At 33.5% G+C, this 18426-nt stretch overlaps 1 protein-coding gene across 2 annotated transcripts in view; it reads right to left on the bottom strand.

Moving 5' to 3' along the window:
* Nucleotides 1-18097, bottom strand: part of LOC136977450 (histone lysine demethylase PHF8-like) — an 83648-nt gene extending 65551 nt beyond the window's left edge. For both annotated transcript variants that reach the window (XM_067272936.1, XM_067272937.1), the window contains exon 1: nucleotides 17941-18097. In XM_067272936.1, coding sequence (XP_067129037.1) covers nucleotides 17941-18038 — 98 coding nt within the window. In that variant the 5' untranslated portion in view covers nucleotides 18039-18097. The remainder of the gene's footprint in view (nucleotides 1-17940) is intronic.
* Between the last annotated feature and the right edge of the window lie 329 nt (nucleotides 18098-18426).

Below are 18426 nucleotides of genomic sequence, written 5' to 3'. Positions count from 1 at the left end.
GCAAATGCTCATATATGACGGATGACATTACAGGAAAGTTTCCACTTCCGCCCATGCGCAGCGGTGACGACATCCGCACGAGTAGCATTTCGAATCTTGCGCACGGCTCTTTCGAAAATCTGTTCCATTGAACGTTTTTTATAAGTTGTCCGTTTTTTCACCTGATGAAGAACTTTTATGTTCGAAAACGTTTGTGAAAAATTGTAATTATATCTGATAACGCACCGTTGTTGGTTTTTGGTGAGAAGTTACTGTTTATTTAGTGCGGTGTGCGATTGATGAGTAAATCTGTTATGATATTTTATTTTAAAACTTTTTATATACACTCATTGCCTAAAAATTAGCACAGCAAGGAGGAGTTGTCATATTGCTGTGGAACTTGGCATGCAGATAGATCTCAAGAAGATATGGAAATAATTAGAGTTGTAGTGTGATGGCTCATTGCAGAGAGCATTAAAGTGCATCCTCCTTGGCTCATAAAAAAGGGTGCAAAGGCATCCTGTCTGTAGTTTACCTATTGAAGAGGGACACTGTATCACTAGAGATGCCTTTATATTGCAATCAAATACCATATGTACAACTGAGTTTGAGAGGGGAAGGATTCATCAGGTTGAGAGAAGCTGGATTGTCATCTCGCCAAATAGCCACCACCTAGGCCGTTCTGACAACACTGTGAGGTATTGGAACCAGTGGACAAGCAAAAGCTCACACACACCTAGACTCAGAATACTCTTGGCAGACCACTAGCTAAGAGATGTCTAGATGGCAGCCAACTATTTCATTGGTTGCCATCCAGACACAGGTGGCACCCTCATTACAGATCCATGTATGTACCATTTCAAGGTGTCTGGATGAGGAACATCTGGTATTGCAATGGCCATTACACATGCTGCCATTTACACCCACCCACCATCACCTCGGTTTGCAGTTGGTGTTGCTGCTGGCTGGATTGGACCGCAATGGAACGGAACCAGGTCATCTAAAAGCAACAAATCCAGATTCAGTTTGAGCACTGATGATGACCATATTCATGTATAGAACCATGGTGAAAGCCTCAATCCTGCCTATACTTTGGAGCAGCACACCAACTCCACAGCTGGTATGATGGTCTGAGGTGTCATCACATATGACAGTCGGTCACCTATAGTAGTAATCCAAGAAGAATGACATCCTACAGCCACATGTATTGCCTCTCATGGCAGGGATCCAAAGAGCCATTTTCCAACAGGACAATGCTTGACCATATGTAGCAAGGATGTTGCAGAATTTCCTTCGCCACACTGCCACACTTCCCTGGCCTTCCCGGTCTCCTGATATGTCACCAATTGAACATGTCTGGGATCACTTGGGATGTCAAGTTGAACACCCTAGGAGTTTACTGAACTAGAAAACTGCTTGCAACTACCATGGACTGAGATCTTGCAGGACACCATATAGCACCTGTATGCTTCCATGCCCACCCACATCACATGTATTCACACTAGAGGTGGCCGAAAAGTGGTACTAGAACCACCTTTCACATTTGTAATTTTTCCTGCGATAAATAATCCTACTTTCATTTTGTAATCACTTACTTAATTACCATTACACTCATACAAGTACAATTTCATTCAATTCTGACAACTCCTCCTTGGTGCCCTGATTTTTATGGCAATGAGTGTAATTAATTATTATAAAATGGACAAAAGCTTAATTTTGAGTAGAGATGAGTTTTATAAAAAATTGTAAATGCTAATAACAAATAAAATAATCATTAAGTCCAACCCTACTTGAAATATGACACACAACTCCCTTTTATCTCCCCACCCTGTCAACCTTTAACTACCAAAATTTAATAGCATCAATTCCCTAATACAAAAACCTCCCCACAAAATTTCAGAAATTTCTGACAAAAAGTACAAGAATTATTAAGCTTCAAAGAGCAACATAATCACGCCACATGTACACACTAACATCTATACATACAGAAAACTCTTGAATTTTTTTGCATTTCTCAACATTTCAAGGTCTCTAGTCCAAAAACCTTGGGGAATTATTTTTTGACTAATCACCATACTTTCTCTGTTACATAAAACAAAACTGGGAAAGTAAAATGAAGCAAGTAAATAAAATAGTAATGACGTCTTTATTTATGTTTTCATTAGTAAAATGGCAGAAAGTCATGCTGTTATATGTGAACAAAACAAAAAAATTAAATAGTCAGAATCAAGCTAGGAATATCATTTTAACTGTATATAATTATTTCAGTCATCAAAATTCACTTTATAGCAATGAAATAAGCAAAAGTTTATAACTTACTGGCATTATAATTATCAAGACACTTCTTAATTGTCAATGAGATTGACTAACTGCTTACCAAAAATAATCTCAAAAAATGTATCTCTTGTTGAAAAGATTATATGTATGTACGGCTATGTTTATTTATGTAGTGAGTGTGTAGCAAAAATCACGTCACAAGCATTGCTACATGTCTTGCATTATAGTTTAGAAACGCTTTCTGCTTGAGCTAAACAAGGATGCCATAATCAGTTCTTTAATTCTTGTTACAGCCAAAAGTCATGTTTTAGTTAAAGAACAATATAACAAAAAAAAAAAGAGAGAAAGAATTGAGCATTTCTCTTTCCGAAAATATGAACAAAGTAGAGAGACAGAAGATGAATAATTATGTTTAAGATATAGTATCTTCCTATTCCTCAAATGACTTTCAGAGTCATTTTAAAAAATCTAATCTTTCTCAATCTTTCTTTAATACTTTTATCAACAGTCACTTCAACTTTTTTATTTTTATACCATAGTATCTCATTATACATACAAGCATCCATTTTGCTCTGAATGTGTAGTAGACGTAAAAGCTGCTTTACCTTTGCTGCTTGACCCCTTGAGGCAAATATTTAGAAGTACAGTCGACTCCGCATAAGTCGACACCCCAAGGGGAAGTGGAAATGTGTCGAGTTATCCAATGTGACGACTAAAGTGAAGTTGGAAAAAAACTACAAAACTACAATTAATAAAATACAGTAGTGTGTTATACAGTAGTATAGGCTTACAATACATTGTGTCCTCCATTTACAATTACTCTGTAGATGAAAAACTGAAAAATTCGTTTAGTGTTGTTTGTTTTGAGCACTTAACTGTCTCGACTTTCTTTTTCAATGATCACGAACGTCTTGAAAACATCATCTTCGCAATTGTCAATTGTTGGCAAGTAACGTCTAAAGCCTTGGTCACACTACACGATTTCCAGCCGCGCAGGTGACTGCAACCGCGACGGCTGTTCCTGTTAACTAGTAATCCCCCCTTGAAAACCAGCACGACTGCAACTTCAACTAGAAACAAAAAGTTTGTTCTACTCGCAGCGGTTGCAAACATGCATCCAATCAGAAAACGTCTTTGTGCCACGTTATACTTTGTGTTGTATATTTGTCAACATATCTTGCTTATAACATTTGTATTAACTCAGTTTCGGTACATTTAAATGCTATATATGATATAAATCAAATCTGAATTTATAAAAGTTATTGTTAGATTTATTTTAAAAAGTTAGATTACTTTTAATAATATACAATTGAATAAAATAAATGCTTATAAAAAAGAAAAAAATATATCGATTATAAATGAATTAAATTGTTCAAGCTTTCCTCTAAACAACACACCCTCAAATATTCACTTTTATGAAATTAACTCCTTGGGACTCCGGCGAATTAAATACTTTTTAATTTTAATGTAGTTAAACATAAAAACGAAAAAAAAATTATAGAAATGTGTTAATTTTGAAGAAAAAGCTTCAAAGTATAATTTCCTTTGTCTCGCCTTAGCGCGAAACTTGACACCGATGTGTCATTGTTTACACAGCTGGATGACCTTGAGAACAGCTGGTGTCGTCTTTCGCGGGACATTCTCATGAAACTCTCGGGAGGAGAAGGGTAAAAAGTAGGGTGAATACTAGATGGCGGTATATTTCTAAATATTTTTTTAAAATTACGATTTTAATTGAAATTTCCGACCCCCCCGACTTAATTAAACGTATATATAATAAAATCTATTAATTAAAAAAATTAAAAAACTATTGGATGCTGTTTTTGACATCAGAAAATAGCTTTAAATAACTTTACCGAAGTAAAATCGACGCACTAGAACTTTAGAAAGAAGAATAAAGTTTTATAAAAAAATCCCATAAAAAAACCATTAAGCGTTAATTGCGTGTCATTAAAGGTTAATTAAACTCGCAATAAAATTTTTTCGCGCAGGTAAAAATTTTTCAAAAAATTTGGAGACTTAGAAAACATCCGAAAAATCAAAAAAAAAAAAAAATTTTTTTAGGGGTCCTAAAGGACCCCATTTATTGTAACGCTATACAACTTGCCCGAGATATCTCGGGCTAAGGGCTGAACGCGTTAATAAACAGCATCCAAAACTTTTGGAATAATGACTGATATCGAATTATGGGCCACTCTAAATTGGTATGCCAAACTATAAAACGTTTCGCCTAAATTATATATAAGTATAAATTATATTCATACAGATATATTCCCTATAACCTTCGGCATCCGAAAGCCTTAATTCATTCATCAGCTGGTGAAAGCACAATTGTCTAGTCCATTGATTTTCATTTTGCCAAGTTTTAACCCAGCATGAACGTTTTTTCTTATTTTTCTCTTCGTATATTCTCGCCAGCTCTAACAAAATTATCGCCTTTCTTCTTTTACTCATTCCAGAAAAGGAACTACTTGCTATTTTAATAAGAAAAGTACCTAAAATTCCGTAAATACTCTGAAGTAGAACGTAAAATGTCAGTAAACTCACGAAAGTAGACAAAAACAAGCTACTGTAATTTTATTGGTTTATTATAGGGTCACGTGTTCCGAGTTGCAACGTCAACGAACAATGTGTGACCACGAGAAGACGCGCGCAACTTACGCTTGTTGTGGTTGCAGTCGCCTGCACGGCTGGAAATCGCATAGTGTGACCAGGGCTTAAGGATTCTTAATGCCTCTGGCATGAGAAAATGAAAAATTGGATTCTGGTGTGATGTTGATGTAGATAAACGAAAAGAAAATATACTGTTATTATTTTATACATAAAAATACATAAAATGTTAAGGCATTTTTATTAACATGTATATATATATTAATAATATTAATATATTATTAAATATATTAATTATATATTAATAAATAAATTGACTCCCCCTCCTGAAAAAAAAAAAATGAGTTTGCACAACATGTGCGGAGTGAATTCATTTTTTCAGGAGGGGGTGACAACTTATCGGAGTGTGGGGCAGCAAAAGTATGTCGACTTATCCAGTGGTGACGAGTTAAACGGTGTCGAGTAAACCGGAGTTTTTTTAACATTAGTGCCTATGTAAGTCAGCCGGGACCACAGAAAAGTGACTACTTAACCGATGGTGTTGAGTTATCCGGGTGTCGACTTATGCGGACTCGACTGTAGTTTGCTATATGATAGCACTTCATTTAGAAATGCTTTGCTGTCTAGCAATAAAGCAGCACTGCATAAAAAAACATGACCTATGTATGTATATGTACAGTACATAAATAAATTTGAAGTAAACTCAATAAAATTTAAATAAAGAAAGATTTTAACATGGATAATATCTATACTATATTTCATGTTTGAAAAACTACCTGGGTTGAGATGACTTTGGGATGGAATACGACTACTGGAGTGAGTTTTGAAAGAAATGGTTGTCATTTCAGCAGTACTCTACTTTGCTGTGCTGTATAGAATTAACATATGCTATAAGAATAAACTACACTGTCTTTTTGCATTGAAGTTGTTTACTTCAGAAGTTTTTAACTACAAGCAAGTACTTTTCAAAATGTCATCTTCAGGCAAAGTGTACATAATGTTTGAATTACAAGTTTTTAAAAAGTATGTTAAAAAGATTTTAAATGTGGGGTTTAAATCATAGCATAGTTTTCACAGAAATTTGAACAGATGCAACATAAATTTTAATTTTTTAGATTAATTTAAGGTAAATAGGAAGCATATCAGCAACAAATACAAAAATAAAATAAAAAGAAAAACAAAAACATATCTATTCTAAAATGCAAATATAGTAGTGCCTTCCTTTAATTCATTCCAGGAGGCTATTTGAACTCCAAATTGTTCAAAATCCAATTAATTTTTCCCACTAGAAATAATGGAAAATGAATTAATCCATTCCCAGGCCTAAACAATACCTATTTTGTTACAATGGCAACACACATAATGGCAACACACAATTAAATGCCCTAATAATAAATTAAAACACAAAACAATAAATAAAGTACATAAATACTAATATAAACATCCAAATCCAATATTTATATATTAAAGCCAAACTCTGCTCGTTTAATGACCAATTCCAAATTAAATTCCAGAAATGTCTAAATTAAAAATTAATTATTTATAATTATTAAATTTAATACAAGATGGCAGCATAGTTGCCACCTCTAGTCAAATTAATTAATTTCTAATATTTAATTATAACCTTTACATAGCCCAAGAATTTGGCATATCATTTGGCATATTTATCAGATATATTGTGATTTTTTTTAATGCAAAGTTTAATTACTCTTGCAAAGATGTACCCAAAGAAAAGGCCAGAAGAAGACAACCATACAATAATAAAAATAACCATAGAAATGAAATGTAAAATCATTGAAAAATGAGAATAAGATGTGAGCATGGCTGATCTAGCATGCACATACAATTGGTCTATATCAGTGATTCTCAAACGTTTTCGTTCCACCGCCCCCTTTGTTCCATAAAGTTATACCCAACGTCCCGTAACTCATTTTCTCTTGTGTGAGAAAGGATTGGAAATATTCTTAGGAAAACTTTTCTATGAATCTCACACTTTGTACCCTTACTGTACATTATTCTCAACATCTGGAAACCATTAAATGCAATGTTTCCTCTTATTTGTTTAACAGAGGAAAGGGAACGGCTGTCAGTGACCCCAACTTATGTCTTTGGGCACCGTTCAGTACCCTGTGTCCAGCGCCCCCTACATTTACTCACTGCCCACAAGGGGGCGTTATCGCCCACTTTGAGAAACGCTGGTCTACATCAATGATTTGCACTATCCTCAAGAACAAGGACAAGATTAAGGAGATAGATGCTTCAAAGGGAGTGACAAGAATATCTACACAACGATTACATATTCTCAACGATGTTGAATGGTTGCTTCTCATATGGATAAACAAAAAGCAATTGCAAGGAAACACTATTAACAAGAACATCATTTGTGAGAAGGCAAAAGAAGTTTTTGCTGACCTCATTAAGACGATGCCAAGATCATCAACAGCTAAAGAAGTAGTATTTAAGGGATGCCATGTGTGGTTTGAGAAGTTTAAGAGAAGAACCGGTATCCATAACATTGTAAGCCATGGTAAAGTGACAAGCTCCGACAGAGAACTTCATTGGTGACTTCAAGAAGCTCATAGATTCTGAAGATTACCTGCCACAACAGGTTTTTAATTGTGACAAAACAGGTCTCTTCTGGAAAAAGATGCCAAAGCAAACCTATATAACAGCAGAGGAGAATGCATTGTCCAGTCACCAGCCAATGAAAGACCATCTCATGCTGCTATTTTGTGTCAATGCAAGTGGCGATTTGAAAATTAAACTGCTGCTTGTTTACTATTCAGAAACTCTAGAAGCCTTCAAGAAGTGTAAAGAGCAGGCTAAATATGATGTGGAGGTCCAACAACAAGGCTTGGGTGACATGTGACCTTTTTACTGATTGGATCAATGAAGTGTTTGGTCCCTCTGCTTGAAATGAATCTGCCCACTCCATGCCTTACTTGTTATGGACTACATTCCTGCCCATCCAGACCTATGAGATGACCTCATATCTCATTTCTCTCCATAGACCTTACTGGCATGGGTGTCCCTACCAGGAGCTTGTGCTCCAGCCTGCATTGCCCTATGGATCAGTAAAATTACTGTGCTCTCCCACCACAACCAGTAGGTGACCACTGGGAGAGTTATTATTATTATTATGCTGGTGAAAAGTATCCTACTTTGCTTATACCAGTGCTTAGTCCTATGCCAGACCAAGGTCAAGCTTATGTAAGGTCTCAATCAGAAACCGAAACCTCAACTAAAATCTATTTTTAAGAAAAAAGTTGTTTTAGATAAAATTCTCTTAGTAAATAAAATATTGTGAGAGCAGATCAGAAATTTGGCCATTTTCTCCAATGATCATGAAAATGGGAAGATAGAATGCATAATAACACCAAATGACAGGCAAGTACAGCTGGTATTATTTACAATCAGAGTAAAAATGCTTGACTCTGAATTACAGGAGGATTTGCAACAAATTCAATAAACATCTTCAGCCAGTGTCTGATCTCCAAATTCTGTCTTGACTGACCCTGGCAACAAACTAGGAACCAATTGGAAAAGTAGAAGATAAAGATCAAAACCAACCAGAGCATCTGATCAGGGATGCAAAATGTTTAAGAAGCCCAAATCCAAGGACAGCAAAAGTTTTTCATCTCACTAGGTCAGCAGAGATTTTCCTACCAAGTTAACCAAAAGGGATTCTCCAAAGACCAAGAGATTCTCCAGCTGGGACAGAGAACACTGATCCTGAATACAAGAACTAACAACTGTGAGCTTCTCATTCTCCACCAGTGGACAGTCCGTTCAGAACTCTGATTCACCGATAAGGAGCAACGAACTTTGAAACTTTATCATTATACAAATATTGCATCCTGTTCAGATACTGACATTGTGTTGGATTAGTTTTTAAGAACCAAAAGAGATCTCTTGTCTTATGTAAGATGTCTTTTGTATTTTAATAAACGGGTGTTAAGTGTAAACAAGGTTCATGCCTCTGTCTAATGCCACCACTCACATACACAGTTCACACTTTGCCATCTTGAATGACACCTCCTTAATTAACAAAGTGTCGATTGTGACGTTAGGAAATATCGAATCCGTGATAAGACATCACGGGGTTCCTCTACACTTAGCTATAGGAAAAATTGTTGCTTTGTTTATATCCATATTTAGAGGAATTCGCAATCAGAATAGCAGAATAGTAATAAAATTCCCAAATAGTAGCAGCAGCAAACAAAGTATCTTGCTGTTTATGCTTCCAGAAGTATTAAACCTTCAAGATGACAAGACATGGTTTCTGCATTCTCTTCTGTGGGAATACCCTTGCATTTTCCATCTCAGAGGATTCAAAAAGTGGATGAAATCTAATTTAAAACTATCTCCAAGCAGAAACTTGCCTAATGAAAGCACCTTGTGCAGGGTTCTCCTCAATGTTGTAACAGATTTAGATGCTACTACACAAATGTATTGAGATAGCAACATTCTGCTGATATTAGAGTCAGTCAAAGTGAAAAACAGGAAAACTTGTAAATCCATCGTGTGCCAAAGAACCTACAAAACAATCTGTCTAGTGTGATTGCAGATTGTAGAGAAGTGCAACAGTGATATCATTGTCAAAGAAGTATTTGCAACTCTTAAACTTTTGAATGTTAAGTTAGATAATTTTGTTGAGCTTTTAACAGACAACACTCCATATATGAATGCTGCTGCTTTGAAACTCATGCTAGTATGCACAAGACTGTTACACATTTAGTCACAGAAGCAGTGCACACTAAGATCAACTTCCTAAACTGTTTCATCTCAGGGATGAAGGCAGATCTAGTTAAGGCAACAAACAAAAAACATTCACACTATAGATAGCTCCACCACTTTCTGACACTGCCAACCTGTACTAGTTATTACTCAATGGGGATGTGGCAGAAACAGTTTCATACTACCATAAGAGGTGGGATGCTATAGTGACATGGATTAGAGAAAATCAGGTTACAGAAAGAGCTGTATTGCAAGAGCTCAGCAAGTTATTTTATGAGTCCCAACTCAAAAAATAGCTATATGCAATTGCAAGCCAAGCTGCAGCCATAGGCAACATGATCAAAGAAACTGAGTAATAACCTGAATCAAAATCAAGTGTTGTAGGAAAGGATATGTGATAAATTCGTAGAGGCATTCATTCATACCTCTTAGTATGGGTTCAAAGTTCCAACTTTATCTAGACAGCAAACATCCAGCATGACAGTTCTGGAAAAAGCATAAAGTTCTAGATCCAAATCATAACCAAGCAATGGACAGAATACTTTCTCAATTATGCAGATTCTCTGAGAAAAAGGTTCTGAAGGAAGATAGCATTCTACAATGCTTTGATCAACAATGAAATAAGAGCAGTGTTCAATGATATAACAAATTTCTGGAAGTGCTTTACCAAGCAAATGCTGATTTTGAGTCAGCTGGCATTAAAAGCTCTGTCAGTTCCTGTTAGCAGTGCAGATGTTGACAGTTTTTCTACCCCAAACATCTTGTCATAAAGATTATCATTTACCAAGGCTAATTTGGACATTTATATTCATCTCATTTTCAACTCGACTGATCCATTGGATTCAGATGAAGATATACAGTAAAAGTAATGTTGAGTATCATGTAAACCAATAAAAACATTGAAGAAAATTTGAGTGCTGAATACAAGACATTTCTAAACTTTTTTTTTAAAAACTAATTTTTTCAAAAAAGAAATTAGGCAGAATAAAGCAGAAAATTTCTGTCATAAAGCATAATATACCAGTCAGAATACAGAACAATTGCCTCTTGTCATCAGATTTGTCAACAAAACTGGCCTCAACAGAAAACAATTCCTGATGTTCATGAATCTTCATGTCACCACTGGGCAGCTACAGACAATTCCACTATAAATGAGTTGGGAACTGTTGTGCTGAATGTAAGGAACATTAGAAGACAAGATTAGGACAGAGAAGCTGCATCCATCTCTCAATTTGATGTCAACATCTAAGTTCTTAGCCATTGACATCAAACCGAGGGACAGATTCATAGGATATGTTCATAAAGTCAAAAAAGTTAAACGAGAATAAAGTCATCATTATTCTTATTTCGTTAAACTTTTTGACCAATTTGTTTATAATTAAATGGCTATTTCTAAAATCGAAGATATGAATGTTGCTAGCGCAGCTTTATCCAAAATAGTTTTCTCAGATTGCTTCAGGTGGACAGTTACCATTTCACCTTATAATTCACAATTTAAATACTCGAGTAGATTTAGAAACATCGATATCATTGGGCACCATTTTCTTAATGAAGTGAACTAACTCTTTCTTTCGTGAACTTTGTTAAAGTTTCGTTCAAAACGTCATCACTGCAGAGTATGCATGCTAAGCAAGACTACTACTTTTTGACCGATTCATTACTAAGATGTTTAACTCATTTGACTTTACAAACGTACCCATAGTCACAAGAGTGTACAGAAAACCAACCTATCACCCCATATTCATTCCATCACCCTCACACAATCCTGTTTCATATAAGATGGCTGCTTTTACCTTTCTGGTCCAAGGTGCATTTTTGCACATCTCTAATCCAAGCAATAAGATGCAAAAATTACAAACCATCACAAACTAGGACAGTACAACATGGATTTTATATGGAAGTCTATTAAGAGGATCATGGAACATCATACCACCCATGCACATCCAGAGACCTGTAACCTGCCATGGTCTGAGACACACGAGGCAGTTACATACAATGCAGCTCTGGATCCTATTTACAAAGAGAGAGCAAATATCATCATCAAGCTGGCTTACAAAAGGAACCCATACATTTTTCCTCTCTCCTCGGAAACATCAAAGATTTGCCAGTTTGGTAACATTTGCTCCATCCTCTTAAGGACCAACAAACCAGAAAGGAATTGGAGTATGTTGGAGCAACCAGCAGACAGATTGCCTCTCACTTAAAAGCACCCCACACAGACATCAATTTTAAGGATGGAAACACATCCCCAACCCATACAATTTTTTTCTCTACTCTACATAAACTATGAGTATGTATGGGAACTATCTCTTCCTATCAGCAAATGACAACACAGTTTTGAATTGCTCAAAAGTGTGCAGTTCCAATTCCATCTACAGCCTGAAGATGTCCAATTGAATGTGGATGAAAACATTTGAGTGAATAATAACGTCCACCAAAAAACCAAAAAAAACAGTGCATTATATCATAAAAATAAAATTGTCACAAACGTTTTCGAACATAAAGTTCTTCATCAGGCAAGAAACGGACAAATTGCAAAAAACGTTCGATGGAACACTTTTTGAAAGAGCTGTGAGAAAGATTCGAAATGAAACTTGTACGGATGTCGTCATCATTGCGCATGGTCGGAAGTAGAAACTTTTCTGTATTATCATCCATCGTATATGAGCGTTTGCCATGCTACGAATAATGATAACTCCTCTTTGCTGTTAATACATTTCTTATCTCGGGCAGTTTTGTATATATAAATTGCCTCCATCCATCGCAAATGGTGTGTAAGGGGTGTGGTGTGGATAATCTTGGCCTCGTCAAACATTGGCTGGCTATCCGAATCTGTGGCGTAACGTGCCAAAGTGGTTGTAAATCTCTTGTGGCGGATGTCCGCTTTATGTTCTTTAATTCTCGCTCCTAATGATCACTTTGTGGAGCCGATGTATATTAAATCTTCTTCGCATCTATGATCTTTTAGCGGGATGGCATACACTCCAGACAGCTTGTCTTGGTTGGGAGTAGTATCCTTCGCATTACGGAGCAGCTGATATATATTAGGGCATCTTTTATAGGGGATGCTGACTTGTCTCTTCCTAGCAATCTCCAAGTAAAGCTTCCTTAAATACAAATTATACGTGAGCGGAATACTATCTTTATGATCCGTTGTTACTTGCTCCTGCGGATTGGTTTGCATTGACAGTTGGGGATGATATATTTTTTTGGAGTAACAACGGATCATAAAGATAGTATTCCGCTCACGTATAATTTGTATTTAAGGAAGCTTTACTTGGAGATTGCTAGGAAGAGACAAGTCAGCATCCCCTATAAAAGATGCCCTAATATATATCAGCTGCTCCGTAATGCGAAGGATACTACTCCCAACCAAGACAAGCTGTCTGGAGTGTATGCCATCCCGCTAAAAGATCATAGATGCGAAGAAGATTTAATATACATCGGCTCCACAAAGTGATCATTAGGAGCGAGAATTAAAGAACATAAAGCGGACATCCGCCACAAGAGATTTACAACCACTTTGGCACGTTACGCCACAGATTCGGATAGCCAGCCAATGTTTGACGAGGCCAAGATTATCCACACCACACCCCTTACACACCATTTGCGATGGATGGAGGCAATTTATATATACAAAACTGCCCGAGATAAGAAATGTATTAACAGCAAAGAGGAGTTATCATTATTCGTAGCATGGCAAACGCTCATATACGATGGATGATAATACAGAAAAGTTTCTACTTCCGACCATGCGCAATGATGACGACATCCGCACGAGTTTCATTTCGAATCTTTCTCACAGCTCTTTCAAAAAGTGTTCCATCGAATGTTTTTTGCAATTTGTCCGTTTCTCGCCTGATGAAGAACTTTATGTTCGAAAACGTTTGTGACAATTTTATTTTTATGAGATAATGCACTGTTTTTTTGGTTTTTTGGTGAACGTTATTGTCTATTTATCACGGTGTGCGGTTGATGTTTTATATGTGAGTGAATTGTAAGTGAAATTTTGCTTGTATCTAAGCCCTATGTTGGTTGATTCAGTACATTTTAATCAGCATTCAGATGTTGTCTATTGCAAAATATATTATTTTAAGTTACATAAGAAATGCTAATTTTGGACTGTCAAAAGTAGATCCAGTGTAGAGCCTTTAATATATTATAAAAAAACACATTGCTTATAATGAAACATTTATGTGATGAATAAACACGTAAATGAAATTAATTTGAAAGCAATAAGATGTAAGAATTTCTGTATGTTGTTTAATGAAACCTGTACCAAAACTGATTTTTTAAACTGTACTATGTGTAATATCTTCCCCACGGCAATAAATATATGTACACTCCATTCATAGATCTTATAAACAGTAAGAAAACTGGACTCATTTACATTTAAAATGAAAGTCATTTAATAAATAACAATTCTCTACTTGAGCTATGGTTTACAAAAAAAAAATTGGCTCAATCACCAATAGACATCATGTATGCCTGAAAGCATTACTCCTCCACAAAATCATAGGCAACAAATTTACAGATACCTAGTATTTGGCATACATTGCTCAGTTGGACATACAAATTTTTTGATGCTTTGTGTATTGTTCAGTCAGCAATATGCAAACAAATAGAACTATAAAATCTTGTGTAGTCTCTGCATTGTTTAAAACACTAAAAATGGCACAATAGAGGCTAGGACTGCAAATGCTATAAGATCCTTCAGAAATGACAAAATGATACAGCTATACCACAGACTGCACATTAAATTGTATTTAAACAAGTCTACTGTTAGAACCTTCCTCAGACACTATAAAGAAACTTGTTCTATCACAACTGGATACATTAATGTCAGATTGTCAATGACCATTGTCAGGTAAGATCAAATTTGCATCAGCTTGTCATGAAATACAGGTATACCTCGGGTTATGTCGTTTCGAGTTAAGTCATTCTCGATTATACGTTGTTTGTCAAAAAAATATATGGAAAAATAAAAATCAAGTTTAAGTCATTTTATTTGATTTTACATCTGTCCACCACAAATATTGAAGTTGTGATATCACCAGAAAAGTGTTAAAAGCACATAAAATCATATTAAAATATGTACATTTACAGTAAATGTTAATATAATCATCATAAATCCTAGAGAACGAAATATGAAAACACACAAAATATCTGTGAAATATAAATGAATAAATGAACAAAATATGAATACTCTTAAAGTCCGCTAAATAAGACGAAACAACACAGAGTCACAGATGTGACTCTGTGTTGTTTTGTCTTATTTAGCAGACTTTAAGAGCTCAATATTGGCGTTTTCCATGGAAGTTCCAATATCTATCGTTTGGCATCATTGTCAGTGTCACTCGATATTAGTAAATTTAATATAAATTAGTTTATTTTCTACTATCGCAAAATAATTTTAATACTATTTGTTATTTAACAATACAAAATCATCTTATTTTATAATGTCTTAGTGCAAACCACATTCACAAATAGTCTGTAATGTACTGTAAACATCACCAAATTGTAAACATCATTTACAAGTATGTATCGGTACGTACATGTATTCGTAAATTTAGATTACAGTGATACCTCAGTTTTCATCGATAATCCATCCAAAAACAATTGACAAAATCCAAAACTGACAAAAACCGAGGCAATTATTTCCATATGAATCAATATAAATCCAATTAATTCGTTCTAAACATATGTTGTTCAATAATTATTTTTGTCCAAAATACATACCAAAAACACATTTTATAGAGAATTAATATAGTGTTAAATACTAAAAGCATTAAGAAATTATCATAAAAGACTAATTAGCAAAGATAAAAGCATTAAGATTAAAGATAAGATAATTAGCATTAAGATGAAAGTAATGGAATTGTTTGGCTAGACATGCAGGGTAATGTGTCTTGTCTTGTAGAAGCTAGTTGGACATGAGCTTCTAGCCTGTATCGCCCTGTGGTAAAGTGTGACATAATTGTCATGTAATAGTAGTTGTATGCGTTTACGATGGTCATATCAAGGAAAATAATGCCTTCCGGAAAATCCATTTAAGGGTAACTGGCCCCTATTCAGGCATTACAGACGTAGAGAAAACCTGAAAAACTTCATGTGGCCAGCCCACCTTGGCGAAGCGTGAACCTACGACTGAACTCCCAGTGTTCAGGGAATGGAACCATCGGCCAATGGTGGGCCATCACGAGGTAATGTTCACACGAGAAATAACGCCACACTGCGCTGGAGAATTTTAAACATAAAATTTTAATGTCAAAATTCATTTTAACTAATTCACCTGCTAGCATTACACAGATGGAAAAAAGAAAATTATTTCCATATTTTTAAGCATTTGCATCATTATATTTATAAATATTTTCTTCCAAGTTTTTTCTTTTTAATTATTGAACTTTTCTTACATTAAACTAAAAATTTATCAAGTTCACACAAATAACGTACTAAATTCTTTGTATATATCTTGTTAGAAAACAGTATTACTTCAAGAAGTCTTAAAAAAATCCAAAGGAAATAAATACTTTAAGTCATTTAACAAGCTTATCTTCAGACGTGCATCTTTTAAAACATACAATATACTTCTGAAAATAAAACTAAACAAAGCTTTAAAAATATAAAAATCACAAATGCTTTAAGACTTCTTGAAGTAAAACAAATTTTTTAATAACAGTGATTTAAACCAGATGGAGTTAAACTATGCTGACAAAAATTGTTTTTTGTTACAATAAAAAAAAAACTATATAAATGGCAAAAAATATGCATTTAATTCTTTTCTGCAAGTATTAAACTAGTTATAAAAGTTATATTTTATATTAAAAAAATGCTTTATTAAAGTTACATCAATTCAACATTTTCTTTTTAAAATGATAATTACTTTCTATAACTACTTTCTATATGTTTTTATATTTCATATAAATATTGATCGTAACAAATTATTACAGGTAAAAATTATATATTATGCATTTCAAAGATTTCAACTTTATATGACTAATATTTTCAATAATAACACAACTTAAAGAACATTATAAATATTCCAATTTACAGTAAAACGCATAAAATATGAAATGAAAATTTCAAAATTACTCTTATTAATTTAATACACACTTCAATAAAGTACTAACAATCTTAAAAATAAAAATAAAGCTATTTCATCAAGTATTGGAGGTACAGTATATGAATACTGATGTTGGATACCTTTACAAATGCCATTATGATACATTGGACTATCATCTTATAATAATTAGATATATATTGCAGCTTCTAAGTTTTAATCTAAAAATCAGAAAACTTATACTAATTATTAATGTTTTCAATGGATAAAAGTTTTCTAATAATTCAAGTACTGTAGAAGATGGATATAAAATTATTTAAGTACTTCTATCAATTATTAGGCAATTTACTGGAGATTTTGTTAATTTGGTATATATATGTTTATATTTAAGTTTTCATTAATATGTTACTAAAATCCAATGATGTATAATTATGTTATATGAAATAAGCATTTAAAGACCATAATGTTAGTAACAAATAAGTAAATAATTTGAAAAGAGACACGAAAATTTTAAATTACATAAATTTGTTATATTTAATGATTGCTTTTATGCTTTTATATATATAGATTGATAAATTTAGAAAGCAATTTATCATTAGAAAACAACAAAAATGTCAACAATGCCAATAAAATATAAATTTCCCAAATAGTTTCAGACATTATACAAAATTTTCATAAACTTGTCATTCACTTCTATAAAAGAAACAATCTATCATTTAATAAATTAATAATAATTTTAATACTAAAAATCTGTAAAATACTTCCAATGACAAAGTATACATATCATAAAAATTTAATTTTAGAAACTAAATATACAAAATATATAATAATAATTTCAAATTAAATAAAAAGAAAATGTAGAAATATAGAGGGAAAATGTAAAATAATTGGTACAATTGATGATAAAAGAAATAGGCTTTAAAAGATTTGATGAAAGTTACTTTCAGGCCATTTACTTGTGTGTGTGTATAGAAATTATCTAGAAGTAACTTCTACCAAAGATTTATCTAATCTTATAATTTGACAAAAGGAATTTAAATATATAGTGTGAAAAATATATTAAATTAGTTTAAAATAATCAGCATTTCATATATATTTAATAAAATAAAAATTTTAAAGTCCATCAACGAAATGACAAAAGCATAATCATTCTTTATTCACATTTTATGTGAACACTCAATACCATTCTTTATTATTATTACTTTGAATGAAACAATATATTTAAACGAATAAAAGATGCTATATTTGATGGCAGATATTATTTAATAAACTTTTACCTTCCATGAAACCAATCTTTGCAGACATCACACTGTATCATAAAACAAGAGGGATCATACGGCTGACCACAAATGCAATATACTTCGACTGAGGACATCTTTGACCGTCTTTCCGGAAGTAAACTCGCGCATTGTCTGATGGGAAACGTGACGTCACGAAGCAAGATGACGAAATTGAATCGCTTCCCCCCTCTGAAAAAAAGAAAACGTTTAATGTATTATCATATATTTTTTTAAATGATTATATATATATAATATAATCATTTAAAAAAACATTATATATATATAATATAATCATTTAAAAAAACATATGATAATACATTAAACGTACAATAGATTGAATTCTTTTTCAGAATTCTGAAATATATATATAAATTATATATATATATTTTTTTTTCAAATTACTTTTTTATTTCAAAATTTAATTTATATTAAGAAATTTTCAACTAAATTTCTGCAAAAAGAATTTGAGTATATTATAAACAT

This window comes from Centruroides vittatus, unplaced genomic scaffold, assembly GCF_030686945.1.
Source record: "Centruroides vittatus isolate TY-2023 unplaced genomic scaffold, ASM3068694v2 contig_459, whole genome shotgun sequence".
Classification (NCBI taxonomy): Eukaryota; Metazoa; Arthropoda; class Arachnida; order Scorpiones; family Buthidae; genus Centruroides; species Centruroides vittatus.
The sequence above is the reverse complement of the archived record's forward strand: the minus strand, read 5'-3'. Positions and strand labels throughout refer to the sequence as shown.